Source organism: Haemorhous mexicanus, chromosome 31 (genome assembly GCF_027477595.1).
Source record: "Haemorhous mexicanus isolate bHaeMex1 chromosome 31, bHaeMex1.pri, whole genome shotgun sequence".
NCBI classification, from domain to species: domain Eukaryota; kingdom Metazoa; phylum Chordata; class Aves; order Passeriformes; family Fringillidae; genus Haemorhous; species Haemorhous mexicanus.
Genome location: NC_082371.1, coordinates 2,890,421 through 2,912,335, shown reverse-complemented (window position 1 = coordinate 2,912,335; position 21,915 = coordinate 2,890,421). Strand labels below are relative to the sequence as shown.

General features: G+C 66.6%; 2 protein-coding genes across 3 annotated transcripts in view; both read left to right on the top strand.

Annotated features, from left to right (window-relative positions):
- The first annotated feature begins 161 nt into the window (after positions 1–161).
- Positions 162–11,609, top strand: LOC132340403 (ubiquitin carboxyl-terminal hydrolase 21-like). 2 transcript variants are annotated; one of them, XM_059871403.1, is made up of 14 exons: positions 162–252; positions 1,589–1,644; positions 1,725–2,455; positions 4,449–4,508; positions 6,962–7,085; positions 7,183–7,294; positions 7,379–7,516; positions 7,611–7,675; positions 7,765–7,868; positions 10,529–10,615; positions 10,700–10,778; positions 10,892–10,999; positions 11,102–11,212; positions 11,305–11,609. In XM_059871403.1, the coding sequence occupies exons 3-14, from the start codon at positions 1,733–1,735 to the stop codon at positions 11,580–11,582; spliced, it is 1,989 nt and encodes a 662-aa protein (XP_059727386.1). In that variant the 5' UTR covers positions 162–252; positions 1,589–1,644; positions 1,725–1,732; the 3' UTR covers positions 11,583–11,609. The 2 variants fall into 2 exon arrangements, with proteins under 2 accessions (XP_059727386.1, XP_059727387.1); XM_059871404.1 differs by having other exon boundaries at positions 11,098–11,212.
- Positions 11,610–11,970: 361 nt separating this feature from the next.
- LOC132340135 (ubiquitin carboxyl-terminal hydrolase 21-like) overlaps positions 11,971–21,915 on the top strand; it is a 17,614-nt gene continuing 7,669 nt past the window's right edge. The window contains exons 1-6 of the mRNA XM_059870935.1: positions 11,971–12,119; positions 13,644–13,778; positions 17,025–17,141; positions 18,686–18,710; positions 19,142–19,272; positions 21,570–21,595. Of these exons, the coding sequence (XP_059726918.1) occupies positions 12,033–12,119; positions 13,644–13,778; positions 17,025–17,141; positions 18,686–18,710; positions 19,142–19,272; positions 21,570–21,595 (521 nt within the window). The 5' untranslated portion in view covers positions 11,971–12,032. The remainder of the gene's footprint in view (positions 12,120–13,643; positions 13,779–17,024; positions 17,142–18,685; positions 18,711–19,141; positions 19,273–21,569; positions 21,596–21,915) is intronic.

Below are 21,915 nucleotides of genomic sequence, written 5' to 3'. Positions count from 1 at the left end.
GGGGGTGACACGGAGGGGATTTGTCCCCAACACCCCCCCCCCGGTGTGTCCGCCCCCCGAACCCGCGCGGGTCGCGGCCCCTTTAAGACGCCGCGCGGTTTCCATGGTGATGCGCCGAGCGGGGGGGCGTGGCCAGTAGGGCGGCGCATGCGTAGAGCCGCCGTCGAGGCCGCTGGGGGCGGGGCCAGCTGAGGGAGGCACAAAGATGGCGGCGGGTGCGGCGGGAGTTGTTGCCATGGCGGCCCGCGGGAGGTGCGGGGGGACCGCGGGGCGACCCTGCCGAGGGGGCGCAGGGGGGCGAGGGGGGCGACACTTGGGGCTGGGGGGGCTCGGGGACAGCGGGCACACCCCCCAGGGGAGCGGCGGGGCTGGGCGGGGGGTGCGGGACAGGGCCCCGGGGGGCGGGGGGGGTACCGGGATGATGGGGGGGGGGCAGCGGGAGCGCCTCAAGGGGGGGCCCGGGACAGCGGAGGGGGGAACCGGGGCGCGGGGGACACCCCCGGTAAAGGAACCCCGGGCCGGGAGAGGGGGGGCGGGGCCCCAAGGGGCGGGGTGGTGATGGGGGGCACCGGGAGGGGTCTGGGGGGGGCTGCGGGCCCGGGGGGTGCGGGAACCGCATTGGGGGGGGGGAATCCCGGGGATTGCGGGGGGGGCTGAGCCCGGGGGTCGCGGGCTGGGGAGGGGGCCGGGGGGCTTTTCCAGCGACGGTTCCCGGCCAAGGCCTCGGGGGCTCCCGGGTGCGACCCACCCCCGCCCCAAGCCGGGGACGGCGGGGATTGCCCTCCGCTCCTCCGGGACCACCCAGCACCTCCCCGGGGCACCGGCAGCGTCTGCCCGGGGAGCAGGACCCGGCCTGGCGTGGGGGGGGGGGTGACGCTCCTGGTGCTCCGAACCCCCCCGGGAGTCACCAGGGGGCTGACATGGAGCTGGGGGTCCCCCGAGCTTTGGGGTCCCCGAGCTTTGGGGTCCCCCCCAGGTTTTGGGGTCCCCGAGGTTTTGGGGTCCCCCCAAGCTTTGGGGTCCCCCCGAGCTTTAAGGTCTCCCCCAGGTTTTGGGGTCTCCCCGAGGTTTTGGGATCCCCCCGAGCTTTGGGGTCTCCCCCAGGTTTTGGGGTCCCCCGAGGCTTTGGGGTCCCCCCGAGCTTTGGGGTCCCCCCGAGCTTTGGGGTCCCCCGAGGCTTTGGGATCCCCCCGAGCTTTGGGGTCCCCCCCAGGTTTTGGGGTCCCCGAGGTTTTGGGATCCCCCCGAGCTTTGGGGTCCCCCCGAGGTTTTGGGGTCCCCCCGAGCTTTGGGGTCCCCCGAGGCTTTGGGATCCCCCCGAGCTTTGGGGTCCCCCCCAGGTTTTGGGGTCCCCGAGGTTTTGGGATCCCCCCGAGCTTTAAGGTCCCCCCCAGGTTCCCCCCCAGGTTTTGGGGTCCCCGAGGTTTTGGGGTCCCCCCGAGCTTTAAGGTCCCCCCGAGGCTTTGGGATCCCCCCGAGCTTTGGGGTCCCCGGAGGCTTTGGGATCCCCCCGAGCTTTGGGGTCTCCCCCAGGTTTTGGGGTCCCCCGAGGTTTTGGGGTCCCCCCGGTGACGCCGTGTCCCCGCAGGGCCCCCGCCGACGGGACGCTGTGTCCGGCCGCCGGGCGCGGGGGGCTGTGAGCAGGTGGGTGCCCCTTCCCCGCGCCCCTCGTGCCACCCCCCGGCCCTGCCACCTTTGTCACTTTGCTGTCGCTGTCCCCGCAGGCCCCGCCATGCCCCAGGCCTCGGAGCACCGCCTGGGCCGCGCCAGGGACCCCGGCGCCGTGGTGACGGCGCAGCCCCGGGCGGGCTCCCGCCTGCCCAGCGGGCACCGAGCGCTGAGCCAGGAGCGCCATGCGGCCCCCAACGGGCTCTCCCCGGCCCCCAAACTGCGCCTGCTGCCCCCCCGGCCCCCGCCGCCCCCCGACGACCCCCGCCCCAAGAAGCTGGAGCTGGAGCGGGGCCGGGCGGCCAAGCGGGGGGACCCCGCTCCCCGCGGGCCGGGGGGACGCCGGGGGCCGCTCAAGGCCGATCACGGCGTGAGGGTGCCCGGGGGGGCCCCGCAGGTGCCCGGCAGCGCCTCCTTCTCGCTGCCCAGCGCGGCCGAGCGCCGCCGGAGCAACCTGGCCCGCTCCAAATCCATCAGCATCGGCGACCTGAGCCAGGGAGGCGGCGGCGGTGTCGCCGGTGTCCCCAGCCGCGCCGAGGACGTGGCGGTGGCGCTGAGCCGGCTGGTGCTCAGGGACTGCGGGCACCCGCTGGGCGCGGGCGCGCTGGCGCTCCGCAGGAGCTCCTCGCTGCGCAGGGTCACCGTGGCCACCGGGCCCGACGGCAAAGGCGCCCCGCCGCTGCTCTCCGTGCGCCCCGAGGGCGGCCCCCGCGCCCGCTCCGACCCCCCGTTCGGCCACGGCCCCGGCAGCCCCGCGCCCGGCCGGACCGAGGACAAGGCGGCCGCCGTAAGAGCTCGGGGGGCGGGCGGGAGGGAGGGAGGGACCGAGGGGGTGTGGCGTGGGACACCGGTGACCCAGCCTTGGGGACACTCTGGGACCCCCATGCTGTCCCCAGCCCTGGGGACACTCTGAGACCCCCATGCTGTCCCCAGCCTTGGGGACACTGTGAGACCCCCATGCTGTCCCCAGCCTTGGGGACACTTTGAGACCCCCATGCTGTCCCCAGCCTTGGGGACACTCTGAGACCCCCATGCTGTCCCCAGCCTTGGGGACACTCTGAGACCCCCATGCTGTCCCCAGCCTTGGGGACACTCTGAGACCCCCATGCTATCCCCAGCCCTGGGGACACTCTGAGACCCCCATGCTGTCCCCAGCCTTGGGGACACTCTGAGACCCCCATGCTGTCCCCAGCCTTGGGGACGTTTTGCAACCCCTGTAGTGTCCCGACCTTTGGGGACATTTTGAGACCCCCACGGTGTCCCCAGCCTTGGGGACGTTTTGAGACCCCCACGGTGTCCCCAGCCTTGGGGACACTTTGAGACCCCCATGCTGTCCCCAGCCTTGGGGACACTGTGAGACCCCCATGCTGTCCCCAGCCTTGGGGACCCTTTGAGACCCCCATGCTGTCCCCAGCCTTGGGGACCCTTTAAGACCCCCATGCTGTCCCCAGCTTTGGGGACACTGTGAGACCCCCATGCTGTCCCCAGCTTTGGGGACACTGTGAGACCCCCATGGTGTCCCCAGCCTTGGGCACACTTTGAGACCCCCATGCTGTCCCCAGCCTTGGGGACACTCTGAGACCCCCATGCTGTCCCCAGCCTTGGGGACACTTTGAGACCCCCATGCTGTCCCCAGCCTTGGGGACACTTTGAGACCCCCATGCTGTCCCCAGCCTTGGGGACATTTTGAGACCCCCATGCTGTCCCCAGCCTTGGGGACGTTTTGCAACCCCTGTAGTGTCCCGCCCTTTGGGGACATTTTAAGACCCCCACGGTGTCCTCAGCCTTGGGGACACTTTGAGACCCCCATGCTGTCCCCAGCCTTGGGGACATTTTGAGACCCCCATGCTGTCCCCAGCTTTGGGGACACTCCGACACCCCCCACGCTGTTCCCATCCTTGGGGACATTTTGAGACCCCGCAGTGTCCCCTCTCAGGCCCGGTGACATCGCCAGGCTGGCACAGTGGTGGCACTCTCACCTGTCCCCGCTCCAGTCCTGCTTTGGGGACCCCCACGGCTCTGGGGAGGGGTCGCTGCTGTCCCCTCCCCTAGCTCAGGGAGGTGGCCGGTGCCATCCTTGTGGCTCTGGGTTCTGTCCCCTCAGCTCCAGGGTGACCACGGGTGACATCCCGGTGACACTGAGGTGGCCGCTGCCCCCCCCCCCCCCCCCATCCCTCACCTGTCCGGCCACGTGTGCGGGGACCGTAATCCCCGAAACGCCACCGCGCCGCGGCCACCCCGCCTTGTCCCCGCTCGGGATGTCCCCAGCGCTGCCCCGGGGGGTCCCGCAGCCCCGCCGGACCCCCGAGACCCCCGGGTGGAGATCGGGGAGGGATTTTTGGGGGGTGTTTACCTCGGCACCCCTCCGCGCTCTCGCTGTCCCCCGGGGCAGCTCCGGCTAATTAATCCCCCGGGATGAGCCTGGAGCGGCCCAGAATAGCCGGGGGAATCGGATCAGCTAATGAGCTGAGGGGGAGGCGACACTCCGGTGGCCGGCAGCGGTGCCATCGGTCCCGCGGGAGCCACCGCGGTGCCACCGAGCCGGTGCCAGCATGCCGGGGCTGCAGGGAGCCACGCTGGTGGAGCTGCCGCGGAAGCTGCAGCGCTCGCTGCTGCCCCGGCGGGAGCTCCCGGGCCGGGCCACCGACATCTCCGAGTCCGTGGTGCACACGGCGGTGATGGGGCTGCTGCTGGTCACCGGCGAGGTGAAGCCACCGCCGCCGGGAGGGGACGGGGTGGCGGGGGCGCGGCTCACCGGGGGTCCCTCGCTGTCCCCCCAGACGCACCACACGCTGCTGCTGGGCTCGGGCCACGTCGGCCTCAGGAATTTGGGCAACACGGTAAGGGGCCGTGGCCACCCCGCCCCGCCCGGGGGTCTGTTCTGGGGTGCGGGAGGGATTTGGGGTCACCTCGGGGTGCCCAGCCCTCCTGTCCCTCTGTCCTGAGGTGTGGGAGGGATTTGGGGTCACCTCGGGGTCCCCAGCCCCCTAGTCCCTCTGTCCTGGGGTGTGGGAGGGATTTGGGGTCACCTCGGGGTCACCTCGGGGTCCCCAGCCCTCCTGTCCCTCTGTCCTGAGGTGTGGGAGGGATTTGGGGTCACCTCGGGGTCCCCAACCCTCCTGTCCCTCTGTCCTGGGGTGTGGGAGGGATTTGGGGTCACCTCGGGGTGCCCAGCCCTCCTGTCCCTCTGTCCTGAGGTGTGGGAGGGATTTGGGGTCACCTCGGGGTGCCCAGTGCTCCTGTCCCTCTGTCCTGAGGTGTGGGAGGGATTTGGGGTCACCTCGGGGTGCCCAGCCCCCTAGTCCCTCTGTCCTGGGGTGTGGGAGGGATTTGGGGTCACCTCGGGGTCACCTCGGGGTCCCCAGCCCTCCTGTCCCTCTGTCCTGAGGTGTGGGAGGGATTTGGGGTCACCTCGGGGTCCCCAACCCTCCTGTCCCTCTGTCCTGGGGTGTGGGAGGGATTTGGGGTCACCTCGGGGTGCCCAGCCCCCCTGTCCCTCTGTCCTGAGGTGTGGGAGGGATTTGGGGTCCCCTCGGGGTCACCTCGGGGTGCCCAGCGCTCCTGTCCCTCTGTCCTGGGGTGCGGGAGGGATTTGGGGTCACCTCGGGGTCACCTCGGGGTCCCCAGCCCTCCTGTCCTTCTGTCCTGAGGTGTGGGAGGGATTTGGGGTCACCTCGGGGTCCCCAGCCCTCCTGTCCCTCTCTCCTGGGGTGTGGGAGGGATTTGGGGTCACCTCGGGGTCCCCAACCCTTCTGTCCCTCTGTCCTGAGGTGTGGGAGGGATTTGGGGTCACCTCGGGGTGCCCAGCGCTCCTGTCCCTCTGTCCTGGGGTGTGGGAGGGATTTGGGGTCACCTCGGGGTCACCTCGGGGTGCCCAGCCCCCCTGTCCGTCTGTCCTGAGGTGCGGGAGGGATTTGGGGTCACCTCGGGGTCACCTCGGGGTCCCCAGCCCTCCTGTCCCTCTGTCCTGGGGTGCGGGAAGGATTTGGGGTCACCTCGGGGTGCCCAGCCCCCCTGTCCCTCTGTCCTGGGGTGTGGGAGGGATTTGGGGTCACCTCGGGGTGCCCAGCCCCCCTGTCCCTCTGTCCTGGGGTGCGGGAGGGATTTGGGGTCACCTCGGGGTCACCTCGGGGTCCCCAGCGCTCCTGTCCCTCTGTCCTGGGGTGCGGGAGGGATTTGGGGTCACCTCGGGGTCACCTCGGGGTGCCCAGCCCCCCTGTCCCTCTGTCCTGGGGTGCGGGAGGGATTTGGGGTCACCTCGGGGTGCCCAGCCCCCCTGTCCCTCTGTCCTGGGGTGCGGGAGGGATTTGGGGTCACCTCGGGGTCACCTCGGGGTCCCCAGTGCTCCTGTCCTTCTGTCCTGGGGTGCGGGAGGGATTTGGGGTCACCTCGGGGTCACCTCGGGGTGCCCAGCCCCCCTGTCCCTCTGTCCTGAGGTGTGGGATGGATTTGGGGTCACCTCAGGGTCACCTCGGGGTGCCCAGCCCCCCTGTCCTTCTGTCCTGGGGTGCGGGAGGGATTTGGGGTCACCTCAGGGTCACCTCGGGGTGCCCAGCGCTCCTGTCCCTCTGTCCTGGGGTGTGGGAGGGATTTGGGGTCACCTCGGGGTCCCCCATGTTTGGTGTCCATGGTCCCACCCTCTTGTCCTGCTGGCATGTCACATTCCCAGAGCCCCACAGTGCTGTCCCCAGGGTCCCCAACCCTCCTGTCCCTCTGTCCTGGGGTGTGGGAGGGATTTGGGGTCCCCTCAGGGTCACCTCGGGGTCCCCCATGCTCAGTGGCCGTGGTCCCGTCCTGCTGGGGATGTCCCCCAGCCCCACAGCACTGTCCCCACAGTCCCCAGCCCTCCTGTCCTGGCCTGTGGGAGGGATCTGGGGTCCCTTTGGTGTCCTTTAAGTGTCCCTTGGTGTCACCTCGGGGTCCCCAACCCTCCTGTCCCTCTGTCCTGCGGTGTGGGAGGGATTTGGGGTCACCTCGAGGTCCCCCATGCTTGGTGGCCATGGTCCCACCCTCCCCCACAGCACTGTCTCCACAGTCCCCAGCCCTCCTGTCCTGGTCTGTGGGAGGGATCTGGGGTCCCTTTGGTGTCCTTTAAGTGTCCCTTGATGTCACCTGAGGGTCCCCTCAGTGTCCCCGAGCCTCTTGGTGGCTGTCCCACCACAGCCCCCTCCCACTGGGTCCATCACATCCCCGGGGACCCCCAGCCCCTTGGGGCACCTGGGACAGCGCGTGGCCACCCTGAGGGAGCCCTGGTGACGTGCCACATGCCCGGATGTCCCCGTGTCCCCTTCAGTGCTTCATGAACGCCGTGCTGCAGTGCCTGAGCAGCACCAAACCCCTGCGGGACTACTGCCTGCGCCGCGACTTCCAGCAGGAGCAGCCCCCCGGCCCCCGCGCCCCCCAGGAGCTCACCGAAGGTGGCACAGACCCCCCAAAACTCCCTCAGCCCCCCCAGAGCGTGCCACAACCCCCCCCGGGGGCGCTGAGCCCGCCGTGTCCCCGCTGTCCCCGCAGCCTTCGCCGATGTCATCGCCGCCCTCTGGCACCCCGACTCCTCCGAGGCCGTCAACCCCGGGCGCTTCAAGGCCGTGTTCCAAAAATACGTGCCCTCCTTCACGGGCTACAGGTGAGACAGCCCCTCCAACAAACCTTTTGGGGACCCCTCTCCAGGTGACAAAGTGTCACAGAGTGTCACAGAGTGTCCCCGCAGCCAGCAGGACGCGCAGGAATTCCTCAAGTTCTTCATGGACCGGCTGCACGTGGAGATCAACAGGAAGGGCCGGCGCACCCCCAGCATCCTGTCGGACACACGGAGACCCCCGGCCCTGGAGGACCCCGAAACGCTCAGGTGAGAGGGGGGGGAGGGCTGCTGAGGAGGGGGAACCCCGATTTTGGGGACAGCTGACCCCCCCCCCATGCCATCCCGGTGTCACCTCCCGCAGCGACGACGAGCGCGCCAACCAGATGTGGAAGCGCTACCTGGAGAGGGAGGACAGCAAGATCGTGGGTGAGCGCTGGCAATGGGGGTGATCCCCCCCTCCCCGGGACCCCAAAACCTCTGGGGGTGCCCCCCCTGACCCCCCCTTTGCCCCCCAGATCTCTTTGTGGGGCAGCTGAAGAGCTGCCTCAAGTGCCAGGCCTGCGGCTACCGCTCCACCACCTTCGAGGTGTTCTGCGACCTCTCGCTGCCCATCCCAAAGGTAGGGGTGGGGAGACCCCCAAAAACCCTGCAAACCCCCCAAAAACCCTGCAACCCCCCCAAAAACCCTGCAAACCCCCCAAAAACCCTGCAAACCCTCCCAAAAATTATTCAGACCCCCAAAAACCCTGCAAACCCCCCCCAAAACCCTGCAACCCCCCCCAAAAACCCTACAAACCCTCCCAAAAATTATTCAGACCCCCAAAAACCCTGCAACCCACCCAAAACCCTGCAAACCCCCCCAAAAACCCTGCAAACCCTCCCAAAAATTATTCAGACCCCCAAAAACCCTGCAACCCCCCCAAAAACCCTGCAAACCCCCCCAAAAATGATTCAGACCCCCCAAAACCCTGCAAACCCCCCCAAAAACCCTGCAAACCCTCCCAAAAACCCTGCAAACCCCCCCAAAAACCCTGCAAACCCTCCCAAAAATTATTCAGACCCCCAAAAACCCTGCAACCCACCCAAAACCCTGCAAACCCCCCCAAAAACCCTGCAAACCCTCCCAAAAATTATTCAGACCCCCAAAACCTCTGCAAACCCCCCAAAAACCCTGCAACCCCCCCAAAAACCCTGCACACCCCCCCAAAAATGATTCAGACCCCCAAAAACCCTGCAAACCCCCCCAAAAACCCTGCAAACCCCCCCAAAAATGATTCAGACCCCCAAAAACCCTGCAAACCCCCCCAAAAACCCTGCAAACCCCCCCAAGAATGATTCAGACCCCCAAAAACCCTGCAAACCCTCCCAAAAATGATTCAGACCCCCCAAAACCCTGCAAACCCCCCCAAAAACCCTGCAAACCCCCCAAAAAACCCTGCAACCCGCCCAAAAACCCTGCAAACCCCCCCAAAAACCCTGCAAACCCCCCAAAACCCTGCAAACCCCCCCAAAAACCCTGCAAACCCTCCCAAAAATTATTCAGACCCCCCAAAAACCCTTCAACCCCCCCAAAAAACCCTTCAACCCCCCCCAAAATGCTTCAGATCTCCTCAAAAACCTTTCAGACCCCTCCAAAAACCCGTCAGATGCCCCAGAAACCCTTCAGACCTCCCCAAAAACCCTTCAGACCCCCCCAAAAATGCTTCAGATCTCCACAAAAGCCCTTCACACCTCTCCAAAAACCCCTCAGACCACCCAAAAACCCTTCAGACTCCCCCAAAAAACCCTTCAGACCCCCCCAAAACCCCTGACGCCCCTAAAAACCCCTCACATCCTTCTGCAAACCTCTCAGACCACCCCAAAAACCCTTCAGACCCCCCAAAAACCCTTCAGACTCCCCCAAAACCCCTGACGCCCCTAAAAACTCCTCACACCCCTCCGCAAACCTCTCAGACCACCCCAAAAACCCTTCAGGCCCCCCGAAAACCCCTCAGACCACCCAAAAATCCTTTAGACCTCCCCAAATACTCTTCAGGCCCCCCGAAAACCTTTCAGACCCCCCCCAAAAACCCTTCAGACCCCCCCCAAAATCCTTCAGACTCCCCCAGAAAACCCTTCAGACCCCCCAAAAACCCCTCAGACCCCCCGAAAAACTCCTCAGACCACCCCAAAAACCCTTCAGACCCCCCCAAAAACCCTTCAGACCCCCCGAAAACCTTTCAGACCCCCCCAAAAACCCTTCAGACCCCCAAAAAACCCTTCAGACTCCCCGAAAACCTTTCAGACCCCCCAAAAACCCCTCAGACCACCCCAAAAACCCCTCAGACCCCCCGAAAAACTTTTCAGACCCCCCCAAAAAACCCTTCAGACCCCCCCAAAAATCCTTCAGACTCCCCCAGAAAACCCTTCAGACCCCCCAAAAACCCCTCAGACCACCCCAAAAACCCTTCAGACCACCCAAAAACCCTTCAGACCCCCACAAAAACCCTTCAGACCCCCCCAAAAACCCCTCAGACCACCCAAAAACCCCTCAGACCACCCCAAAAACCCCTCAGACCCCCCGAAAAACTCCTCAGACCACCCCAAAAACCCTTCAGACCCCCCCAAAAACCCTTCAGACCCCCCGAAAACCTTTCAGACCCCCCCAAAAACCCTTCAGACCCCCAAAAAACCCTTCAGACTCCCCGAAAACCTTTCAGACCCCCCAAAAACCCCTCAGACCACCCCAAAAACCCCTCAGACCCCCCGAAAAACTTTTCAGACCCCCCCAAAAAACCCTTCAGACCCCCCCAAAAATCCTTCAGACTCCCCCAGAAAACCCTTCAGACCCCCCAAAAACCCCTCAGACCACCCCAAAAACCCCTCAGACCCCCCCAAAAACCCTTCAGACTCCCCCAAAAACCCCTGACGCCCCTAAAAACCCCTCACACCCCTCCACAAACCTCTCAGACCACCCCAAAAACCCTTCAGGCCCCCCGAAAACCCCTCAGACCCCCCCAAAAACCCTTCAGACCCCCACAAAAACCCTTCAGACCTCCCGAAAACCCCTTCAGACACCCCAAAAACCCTTCAGACCCCCCCCAAAATCCTTCAGACTCCCCCAGAAAACCCTTCAGACCCCCCAAAAACCCCTCAGACCCCCCGAAAAACTCCTCAGACCACCCCAAAAACCCTTCAGACCTCCCCAAAAACCCTTCAGGCCCCCTGAAAACTTTTCAGACCTCCCCAAAAACCCCTCAACCCCCCCCAAATCCCCGCCCTGACCTCGTGGCCCTGCAGAAAAGCTTTGCCGGGGGCAAGGTCTCGCTGCACGACTGCTTCAGCCTCTTCACCAAGGAGGAGGAGCTGGACTCGGAGAACGCCCCGGTGAGAGCGTGGCCCCCTCCTGGGGACCCCCCTGCACGCCCAGGTTTGTCCCCCGACTGTCCCTGATGTCCCCTGGCCCCTCAGGTGTGTGACAAGTGCCGGCAGCGCACGCGCAGCACCAAGAAGTTGACGATCCAGCGCTTCCCACGCATCCTGGTGCTCCGTATCCTTTGGGAATCAGCCCTGAAGGGGACACCCCCGAATTTTTGGGGGGGGTGGGAGGGGGAGCACAGGGGTCACCCCTTCGTCTTTCCCCCTCCCTTAACCCCCGGGCAGACCTGAACCGGTTCTCCACCACGCGCTACTCCATCAAGAAATGCTCCGTCTTCGTGGACTTCCCGCTGCAGCAGCTCAACCTGCGCGAGTTCGCCAGCGAGAAGGCGGGTGAGGAGAGCTCCGGGGGGAGGGTTTGGGGCGGGGGTCTCACCGATTTTGGAGGTGGGGGATCCTAACCTGACCCCCCCCCCCCCACCCTGCTGCAGGCAGCCCCGTCTACAGCCTGTACGCGCTGTGCAACCACTCGGGCAGCGTGCACTACGGGCACTACACGGCTTTCTGCCGCGACCCCGCCGGCTGGCGCGTCTACAACGACTCCCGGTCAGTGCCCCCCCGCCCCTCCCGCGACCCCCGCCCCACACGGGCACCCCCTCCCCGAGCCCCCGCGGCCGGTGCTGAGGGTGTCCCCGCAGCGTCTCGCCCATCAGCGAGAACCAGGTGCCGTCCAGCGAGGGCTACGTGCTGTTCTACGAGCTGGAGGAGCCGCCCGGCCGCAGAGCCTGAGAGCCCCGAGCGGGGCCGGGGCTGCGGGGGAACCCCCCGGGCCCCTGCCCCGGGAGCCCCCCGGGTCTCTGCCCCGGGAGCCCCCCGGGTCTCTGCCCCCCGGAGCCCCCCGGAGCCCCCCGGAGCCGCGGAGAGGGGGGTGCGGGGGGAGCGGCCGCAGCCCGCGCGGCCCCGGGGGGTTTTGTGAATAAATTTATTAAAAAAACCCCAAAAACTGCCGAGTTTGGGGGGGCTTGGGGGGCGTGGTTTTGTGTGAGAGGGCGGGGTTTGGTGATAAGGGGGTGGGGCTTGTGATTGACAGGAAATTTGGCTTGTGTGAGTGGGCCGGGCCTGTTGATTGATTAGAGATGGGCGTGGCCGTGCGCGATGATTGGCTGTCGGCGTAGCAGGCGTGGCTTATCACCATGTTCGCGCTTCCTCCCGCCGCAGCGCGCTGTCCATCAACGCGCCGCGCCTTCCCATTGGTCCGCTTGCCCTCAGCCCCGCCCCTTCCCTGATAAGCGGCGGGAAGGGGCGTGGCCAGCGCGGCGGACTCGGGACAGGTGAGGGGGGAGGGGGGAGGGGGGTCCCGAGGGGTCTGGGGGCTCCGGGCGGCTCCGGGGGCTCCGCTCTGACCCTGCCCGCCCCAGCTCCCCTCATGCCGCCCACCGTGGCCGTCGTGGGCGGCGGCATCAGCGGCCTGGCCGCCTGCTACCACCTGGTGCGCGCCCCCCGCCCGCCCAAGGTGAGCGAGCGTGCGATCCCCGACCCCTCCCCTCGGGACCCCCGAACTTTCCCCTCGGGACCCCCGAACCCTCCCCGTGGGACCCCCGCTCCACCCCGAGACCCCCGACCCCTCCTCGTGGGACCCCCGAACTTTCCCCTCGGGACCCCCGAACCCTCCCCGTGGGACCCCCGAGCCGTCCCCACAGGACCCCCGACCCCTCCCCTCGGGACCCCCGAACCTTCCCCTCGGGACCCCCGAACCTTCCCCATGGGACCCCCGAACCCTCCCCATGGGACCCCCGAACCTTCCCCATGAGACCCCCGCTCCCCCCCGAGACCCCCGACCCCTCCCCTCGGGACCCGCGAACCTTCCCCTCGGGACCCCCGAACTTTCCCCTCGGGACCCCCGAACCTTCCCCTCGGGACCCCCGAACTTTCCCCTCGGGACCCCCGAACCCTCCCCATGGGACCCCCGAGCCGTCCCCACAGGACCCCCGAGCCTCCCCCCGCTCCCCTCCGGGACCCCCCACTCCCCTCCGCGTGTCCGTCCCTCCCCGGTGGAGCTCCCGCTCTCCCGGGTCACCCCGGGACCCCCCGGTGTCCACCCCCAGACCCCCAATCCCCCCGGGGTTCCCTTTTCCCTCCCCCCAGACCCCCCAATCCCCCCGGGGTCCCAATTCCCGCGGGGTCCCGGTGGTGGTTTTGGGGGTCCCGGTTGTGATTTGGGGGTCCCGGTGTTGATGGGTTGGGGTCCCGGGGGTCCCGGTTGTGATCCGGGGGTCCCGGTGTTGATGGGGGGGGGTCCCGGGGGTCCTGGGGGTGATTTGGGAGTCCCGGTGTTAATTGGGGGGGGTCCCGGGGGTCCTGGGGGTGATTTGGGGGTCCCGGTGTTGATGGGGGAGGGGTCCCGGGGGTCCTGGGGGTGATTTGGGGGGGGTCCCGGGGGTCCTGGGGGTGATTTGGGGGGGGTCCCGGGGGTCCTGGGGGTGGTTCGGGGGTCCCGGTGTTAATTGGGGGGGTCCCGGGGGTCCCAGCGATGACTGGGGGTCCTGGGGGTCCTGGGGGTGGTTCGGGGGTCGCGGTGTTAATTGGGGGGGGTCCCGGGGGTCCTGGGGGTGGTTCGGGGGTCGCGGTGTTAATTGGGGGGGGGTCCCGGGGGTCCCAGTGATTACTGGGGGTCCCGGGGGTCCCGGGGGTGGTTCGGGGGTCGCGGTGTTAATTGGGGGGGGGTCCCGGGGGTCCCAGCGATGACTGGGGGTCCCGGGGGTGGTTCGGGGGTCGCGGTGTTAATTGGGGGGGGTCCCGGGGGTCCCAGCGATGACTGGGGGTCCCGGGGGTGGTTCGGGGGTCCCGGTGTTAATTGGGGGGGGTCCCGGGGGTCCCAGCGATGACTGGGGGTCCTGGGGGTCCCGGGGGTGCTTCGGGGGTCGCGGTGTTAATTGGGGGGGGTCCCGGGGGTCCCAGCGATGACTGGGGGTCCCGGGGGTCCTGGGGGTGATTCGGGGGTCCCGGTGTTAATTGGGGGGGGTCCCGGGGGTCCCAGGTGGTGCTGCTGGAGGCCAGCGGCCGTTTCGGGGGGTGGCTGCAGAGCACGCGGACCCCCGAGGGCGCCGTGTTCGAGCACGGCCCGAGGGGCGTCCGGCCCGCGGGACCCGCGGGGGCTCAGACCCTGCACATGGTACGGGGGGTCCTGGGGAGGGGTCCTGGGGGGGGTTTGGGGTGCCGGGGGGGGTCTCAGGGTGGTTTTGGGGTAACAAAAGGGGTCCCCGGAGGTTTTGGGGGGTCCCCGGGGTTGGTTTGGGGTGATAGGGGGGTCCTGGGGGGGCTAGGGGGATTCCTGGATGGGCGTTGGGGGTCCCTGGGCTGAGTTTGGGGTGACAGAGGGGTCCTGGGGGGGGGGTTTGGGGTGCCAGGAGGGGTCTCAGGGTGGTTTTGGGGTAATAAAAGGGGTCCCCAGAGGTTTTGGGGGGTCCCCGGTGTTGGTTTGGGGTGTCAGAGGGGTCCTGGGGGGGGTAGGGGGGGGTCCCTGGGCTGAGTTTGGGGTGATAGGGGGGTCCTGGAGGGGCTAGGGGGGTTCCTGGGTGCGTGTTGGGGGTCTCTGGGCTGAGTTTGGGGTGATAGGGGGGTCCTGGGGGGGGTAGGGGGGTTCCTGGGTGCGTGTTGGGGGTCTCTGGGCTGAGTTTGGGGTGTCAGAGGGGTCCTGGGGGGGGGTAGGGGGGTCCTGGGTGGGTGTTGGGGGTCCCTGGGCTGAGTTTGGGGTGACAGAGGGGTCCTGGAGGGGCTAGGGGGGTTCCCGGGTGGGTGTTGGGGGTCCCTGGGGCTGGGTTTGGGGTGACAGAGGGGTCCTGGGGGGGCTAGGGGGGGTCCCTGGGCTGAGTTTGGGGTGTCAGAGGGGTCCTGGGGGGGCTAGGGGGGTTCCCGGGTGGGCGTTGGGGGTCCCTGGGCTGAGTTTGGGGTGACAGAGGGGTCCTGGGGGGGCTGGGAGGGGAGTTTGGGGGTCCCTCCGGTGGGTTTGGGGTGCCACAGGGATCCTGGGGGGGGTTTGGGCTGCCGGGGAGGGTCTCAGGGTGGTTTTGGGGTAACAAAAGGGGTCCCCGGAGGTTTTGGGGGGTCCCCGAGGTTGGTTTGGGGTGTCAGAGGGGTCCTGGGGTGGTAGGGGGGGTCCCTGGTCTGAGTTTGGGGTGTCAGAGGGGTCCTGGGGGGGCTAGGGGGGTTCCCGGGTGGGTGTTGGGGGTCCCTGGGCTGGGTTTGGGGTGACAGAGGGGTCCTGGGGGGGCTGGGAGGGGAGTTTGGGGGTCCCTCCGGTGGGTTTGGGGTGCCACAGGGGTCCTGGGGGGGTGTTGGGGGTGCCAGGGTGGGTTTGGGGGGTCCCCGAGGTTGGGTTTGGGGTGTCAGAGGGGTCTCAGGGTGGGTTTGGGGGGTCCCTGGGGCTGGGTTTGGGGTGCTGGGGGGGTCCCAAGGTGGGTTTGGAGTGTCCCCAGAGGGCTGAGGAGAATCTGGGGGAGTCCCCGGGGTTGGTTTGGGGTGTCAGAGGGGTCTCAGGGTGGGTTTGGGGGGGTCCCAAGGTGGGTTTGGGGTGTCCCCAGAGGGCTGAGGAGAATCTGGGGGAGTCCCCGGGGTTGGTTTGGGGTGACAGAGGGGTCTCTGGGGTTTGGGGGGGTCCCTGGAGGAATTTTTGGGGTCCCTGGATGAATCCTAAGGATCTCTGGATGGATTTTGGGGTCTCTGGATCAATTCTGGGGGTCCCTGGATGGATTTGGGGTCCCTGGATCAATCCTGGGGTCCCTGGATGGATTTGGGGGGTCTCTGGATGGATTTTGGGGTCCCTGGATGGATTTTGGGGTCCCTGGATGGATTTTTAGGGTTTCTGGATGAATTTTTGGGGTCCCTGGGTGAATTTTGGGGGTCCCAGGATGGATTTGGGGTCCCTGGATGGATTCTGGGGTGCTTGGATGGATTTGGGGTCCCTGGATCAATCCTGGGGGTCCCTGGATGAATTTTGGGGGTCCCTGGATGAATTTTGGACTCCCAGGGTGGATTTTGGGGTCCCTGGATGAATTTTGGGGTCCCTGGATGGATTTTGGGGGTCCCTGGATGAATTTTGGGGTCCCTGGATGGATTTGGGGTCCCTGGATGGGTTTTGGGGTCCCTGGATGAATTTTTAGGGTTTCTGGATGGATTTTTGGGGTCCCTGGATGGATTTGGGGTCCCTGGAAGAATTTTTGGGGTTCCTGGATGAATCCTGGGGGTCCCTGGATGAATTTTGGGGTCCCTGGATGGATTTTGGGGTCCCTGGATGAATTTTGGGGGTCCCTGGATGGATTTTGGAATCCCAGGGTGGATTTGGGGTCCCTGGAAGAATTTTTGGGGTCTCTGGATGAATCCTGGGGGTCCCTGGATGGATTTTGGGGTCCCTGGATGGATTTTGGGGTCCCTGGATGGATTTGGAGTTTCTGGATGGATTTTGGGGGCTCTTGGATGAATTTTGGGGGTCTCTGGATGAATTTTGGGGGTCCTTGGATGGATTTTGGAGTCCCAGGGTGGATTTGGGGTCCCTGGAAGAATTTTTGGGGTCTCTGGATGAATTTTGGGGGTCCCTGGATGGGTTTTGGGTCCCTGGATGAATTTTTAGGGTTTCTGGATGGATTTTTGGGGTCCCTGGGTGGATTTTGGGGTGCTTGGATGGATTTGGAGTCCCCTGGATCAATCCTGGGGGTCCCTGGATGAATTTTGGGGGTCCCTGGATGAATTTTGGGGGTCCCTGGATGGATTTTGGACTCCCAGGGTGGATTTGGGGTCCCTGGAAGAATTTTTGGGGTCCCTGGATCAATCCTGGGGGTCCCTGGATGAATTTTGGGGGTCCCTGGATGAATTTTGGGGGTCCCTGGATGAATTTTGGGGGTCCCTGGATGGATTTTGGACTCCCAGGGTGGATTTGGGGTCCCTGGATGAATTTTTGGGGTCTCTGGATGAATCCTGGGGGTCCCTGGGTGGGTTTTGGGGTTTCTGGATGGATTTGGGGTCCCTGGATCAATCCTGGGGGTCCTTGGATGGATTTTGGAGTCCCAGGGTGGATTTGGGGTCCCTGGATGGATTTTGGGGTTTCTGGATGAATTTTGGGGGCTCTTGGATGAATTTTGGGGGTCCCTGGATGGATTTTGGGGGTCCCTGGATGGATTTTGGAATCCCTGGGTGGATTTGGGGTCCCTGGAAGAATTTTAGGGGTCTCTGGATGAATCCTGGGGGTCCCTGGGTGGCTCTGGGGGTCCCAGGATGAATTTTGGTGTCCCCGTGTGGCTCTGGGGGTCCCCGTGTGGCTCTGGGGGTCCCAGGGTGGCTCTGGGGGGTCCCAGGGTGGATTTGGGGTCCCTGTGCTGCCTCTGTGTCCCCGTGCTGGCTCCGTGTCCCCGCCGTGTCCCCGCAGGTGTCGGAGCTGGGGCTGGCCGGTGACATCCTGGCTGTCCCCAGGGAGCACCCGGCGGCGCGGAGCCGCTTCCTGTACCTGGGGGGGGGCCCTGCACCCCCTGCCCTCGGGGCTGCGGTGGGTGCCACCTGTCCCCAGGGCCACCTCCCCCTGTCCCCGGGGCCACCTGTCCCCTGTCCCCAGGGCCACCTGTCCCCTGTCCCCAGGGCCATCTGTCCCCTGCCACCAGGGCCACCTGTCCCCTGTCCCCAGGGCCACCCATCCCTGTCCCCTGCCACCAGGGCCACCTGTCCCTGTCCCCAGGGCCACCTCCCCCTGCCACCAGGGCCACCCGTGTCACCCCTTGGGGGCCGCTCTGTCCCCTGTCCCCAGGGCCACCCGTCCCTGTCCCCAGGGCCACCCGTCCCTGTCCCCAGGGTCACCTGTCCCTGTCCCCAGGGCCACCTGTCCCCTGCCACCAGGGCCACCTGTCCCTGTCCCCAGGGCCACCTGTCCCTGTCCCCGGGGCCACCTCCCCCTGCCACCAGGGCCACCGCCCCTGCCACCAGGGCCACCTCCCCCTGCCACCAGGGCCATCTGTCCCCTGCCACCAGGGCCACCCGTCCCTGTCCCCGGGGCCACCTCCCCCTGCCACCAGGGCCACCAGGGCCACCTGTCCCCAGGGCCACCTGTCCCCTGCCACCAGGGCCACCCGTCTCTGTCCCGCCAGGGCCACCCGTCCCAGGCCCCTCCTGTCCCCAGGGCCACCCATCCCTGTCCCCAGGGCCACCCGTCCCCTGTCCCCAGGGCCACCCTGTCCCTGTCCCCAGGGCCACCGTCCTGTCCCCAGGGCCACCCGTCCCTGTCCCCAGGGGCCACCCGTCCCTGTCCCAGGGCCACCCGTCCCTGTCCCAGGGCCACCTCCCCCTGTCCCCAGGGCCACCCGTCCCTGCCACCAGGGCCACCTGTCCCCTGCCACCAGGGCCACCTCCTGTCCCTGCCACCAGGGCCACCTCCCCTGCCACCAGGGCCACCTTCCCCTGTCCCCAGGGCCACCTTCCCTGTCCCCAGGGCCACTCCTGTCCCAGGGCCCCTCCTGTCCCCAGGGCCACCAGTCCCTGTCCCCAGGGCCACCCTCCCTGTCCCAGGGCCCAGGGCACCAGTCCCTGTCCCCAGGGCCACTCCGTCCCCTGTCCCAGGGCCACCTGTCCCTGCCACCAGGGCCACCGTCCGCCCTGTCCCCAGGGCCACCCGTCCCTGCCACCAGGGCCACCCTGTCCCTGTCCCTGGGGCCACCCGTCCCTGTCCCCAGGGCCACCCGTCCCGTGCCACCAGGGCCACCCGTCCCTGTCCCCAGGGCACCTGTCCCTGTCCCCAGGGCCATCCGTCCGTGTCCCTAGGGCCACCCTGTCCCTGTCCCCAGGGCCCAGCCCTGTCCCCTGTCCCCCTCTGTCCCCAGGGGCCTCCTGGCTGTCCCCAGTCCACCCCTGTGCCCCCTGTCCCCAGGGGGGTGCTCTGGGCTGTGCCCCCTGTCCCCTGCTGTCCCCGGGGTGTCAGGGCTGTCCCTGGGCGTGCCTCCAATGCTCCCCAATGCCCCCGTGCTGTCCCCGGGGGTGCTCAGGGCTGGCCGTGCCACCCCAGCTGTCCCCAATCGTCACCCCTGTGTCCCCGTGTGTCCCCAGGGGGGTGCTGTGGGCCGTGCCCCCTGTCCCCTGTGTCCCCAGGGGGTGCTGCTGGCCTGTGCCCCCCAGCTGTCCCCAGTGTCCCCAGGGGTGTCCCTGGGCTGTCCTGGTGCACCCAGCTGTCCCCATGTCACCGTGCTGTCCCCAGGGGGTGCTCTGGGCTGTGCCCCCTGTCCCTGCTGTCCCCGGGGTTGCTCAGGGCTGTCCCTGGTGCCCCTGTGTCCCAATGCCCCCGTGTGTCCCCAGGGGGGTGCTCAGGGCCGTGCCCCTGTCCCTGCTGTCCCCGGGGGTTGCTCAGGGCTGTCCCTGGTGCCACCCAGCTGTCCCCAATGCCACCCCAATGCCACCCGTGTGTCCCCAGGGGGGTGCTGCGGGCCGTGCCCCCTGTCCCTGCTGTCCCCGGGGGTTGCTCTGGGCTGTCCCCAGCTGTCCCCAATGTCACCCCTGTGTCCCCAGGGGGTGCTGTGGGCCGTGCCGCCCCGTTCTCGCGGGCCCTGCTCTGGAGCGCTCTGCGGGACCTCCTGACCCCGGCGGGGACGGGGCCGGACGAGAGCGCGCACGCCTTCGCCCAGCGCCGCTTCGCCGAGGTGGGGCCCCAAACACCCGACACCCCCGGATACACCCCAAAAAATCCGGATACACCCCTGGAACCACCCCAATACACCCAACCCCCGATACACCCAAATCCGGATACACCCCAAAAAATCCGGATACACCCCAGGAACAACCCGGATACACCCCTGGAACCACCCAACACCCCCGGATACACCCAGAATACCCTGAACACCCAAAAACACCCGGATACACCCCTGGAACCACCCCAAACACCCCCGGATACACCCCCAAAACCCCCGGATACACCCCAGAATACCTGATACACCCCAAAACACCTGATCCACCCAAAACACCTGGATCAACCCCTGGAAGCACCCCAGAACCCCCGGATCTACCCCAAAACACCTGATGCACCCCAAAACACCTGGAACCAGCCCAAAACCCCCGGATACACCCCAAAACACCTGATGCACCCCAAAACACCCGGATACACCCCTGGAACCACCCCAAAACCCCCCGGATACCCCACCCAGAATACCCGGATACACCCCAAAACCCCCCAGATACACCCCCAAAACCCCCGGATACACCCCAAAATACCCGGATACACCCAAAACCCCCCAGATACACCCCCAAAACACCCAGATACACCCCTGGAACCACCCCAAAACCCCCCGGATACACCCCAAAATACCTGATACACCCCTGGAACCCCCGGATACACCCCAAAACCCCCGGATACACCCCAAAACCCCCCAGATACACCCCTAGAACTACCCCAACACCCCCCGGATCACCCCAAAACACCCCGGGATCCACCCCCAAACACCTGGATCCACCCCAAAACACCTGGATCTACCCCTGGATCCACCCCAAAACCCCTGGATCCACCCCAAAATCCCCCAGATCACCCCAAAAGCCCCGGATCCACCCCAAATCCCCTGACCCACCCCCAGAACCCCCCAAACCCCCAAGCCACCCCCAAAACCCCCCAAATCCACCCCCAGAATCCCCCAAAACCCCTGACCTACCCCAAAACCCCCAAATCCACCCCAAAATCCCCTGGAACCACCCCCAAAACCCCCAGAACCCCCCAAAATCCCCCAAATCCACCCCAAACCCCCTGACCTCAAAACCCCCAGAACCCCCAAAACCCCCTGATCCACCCCAAAACCCCCAAATCCACCCCAAAACCCCCAAACCCACCCCAACCCCCTGCACCCCAGAACCCCCCAGAACCCCCCAAATCCCAACCCCCAAAACCCCTGACCCACCCCCAGACCCCCCAGAACCCCCCAAACCCCAAACCCCCAGAACCCACCCAACCCCCAAATCCACCCCAACCCCCCTGAGCCACCCCAGAACCCCCAGAACCCCCAAAACCCCCAAATCCACCCCAAAAACCCAAATCCACCCCAAACCCCCAAATCCACCCCAAACCCCCTGATCCACCCCAAAATCCCTCCCTGACCCCAACCCCCCAAACCCCCTGACCCACCCCCAAAACCCCCAGAACCCCCAAACCCCCCAAATCCACCCCAAAACCCCCCAGAACTCCCCAAAACCCCCGAATCCACCCCAAACCCCCAAATCCACCCCAAACCCCCAAATCCACCCCAAACCCCCTGACCCACCCCAGAACCCCCCAAAACCCCTGACCCACCCCAAAACCCCCAGAACCCCCAAAACCCCCAAACCCACCCCAAACCCCCCAAATCCACCCCCAAACCCACCCCAAACCCCCCAAATCCCACCCCCAGAACCCCCCAAAACCCCCAAATCCACCCCAAATCCCCCGAATCCACCCCCAGAACCCCCCAAACCCCCCCTGCCCCCCCCCCCACCCCCCCGAGGCGCCCCAGAGCCGCGATAAGGGACCCCAACCCCCGATAATTCACCCCAAAACCCCGCCCGGCCTTATCGGGGCTCCCCGGGGTGGGCGGGGTCCCGCTGTCACTGTCCCCATGGCTGTCACCGTCCCTGCTGTCCCCATCCGTGTCCCCAGTGCTGTCACTATCTCTGTCCCCATCCCCGCTGTCCCTCTGTCGCTGTCCCCTCCCTCCGGTGGCCGAGGTGGCCATGGACAGCCGGTGTCACTGTCCCTGTGTCACTGTCCCTGTGTCCCTGTGTCACTGTCCCTGTGTCACTGTCCCTGTCCCTGTGTCACTGTGTCATTGTCCCCATTGTCCCTGTGTCCCTGTCTGTACCTCAGGTGGCCGAGGTGGCCCTGGACAGCCGGTGTCACTGTCCCCCTGTGTCACTGTCCCCCTGTGTCACTGTCCCTGTCCCTGTGTCCCTGTCTGTCCCTGTGTCCCTGTCTGTCCCTCAGGTGGCCAAGGTGGCCATGGACAGCCGGTGTCACTGCCCCTGTGTCCCTGTGTCCCTGTGTCACTGTCCCTGTCCCTGTGTCACTGCCCCTGTGTCACTGTCCCCATTGTCCTTGTCTGTCCCTGTGTCACTGTCTGTCCCTCAGGTGGCCAAGGTGGCCATGGACAGCCGGTGTCACTGTCCTTGTCCCTGTGTCATTGTCCCCATTGTCCCTGTGTCGCCGAGGTGGCCCTGGACAGCCTGTCAGTGTCCCTGTGTCCCTGTCCCTGTGTCCTTGTCCCTGTCACTGTCCCTGTCCCCAGGTGGCTGAGGTGGCCGTGGACTCACTGTGCTGGGGGGTGTGTCCC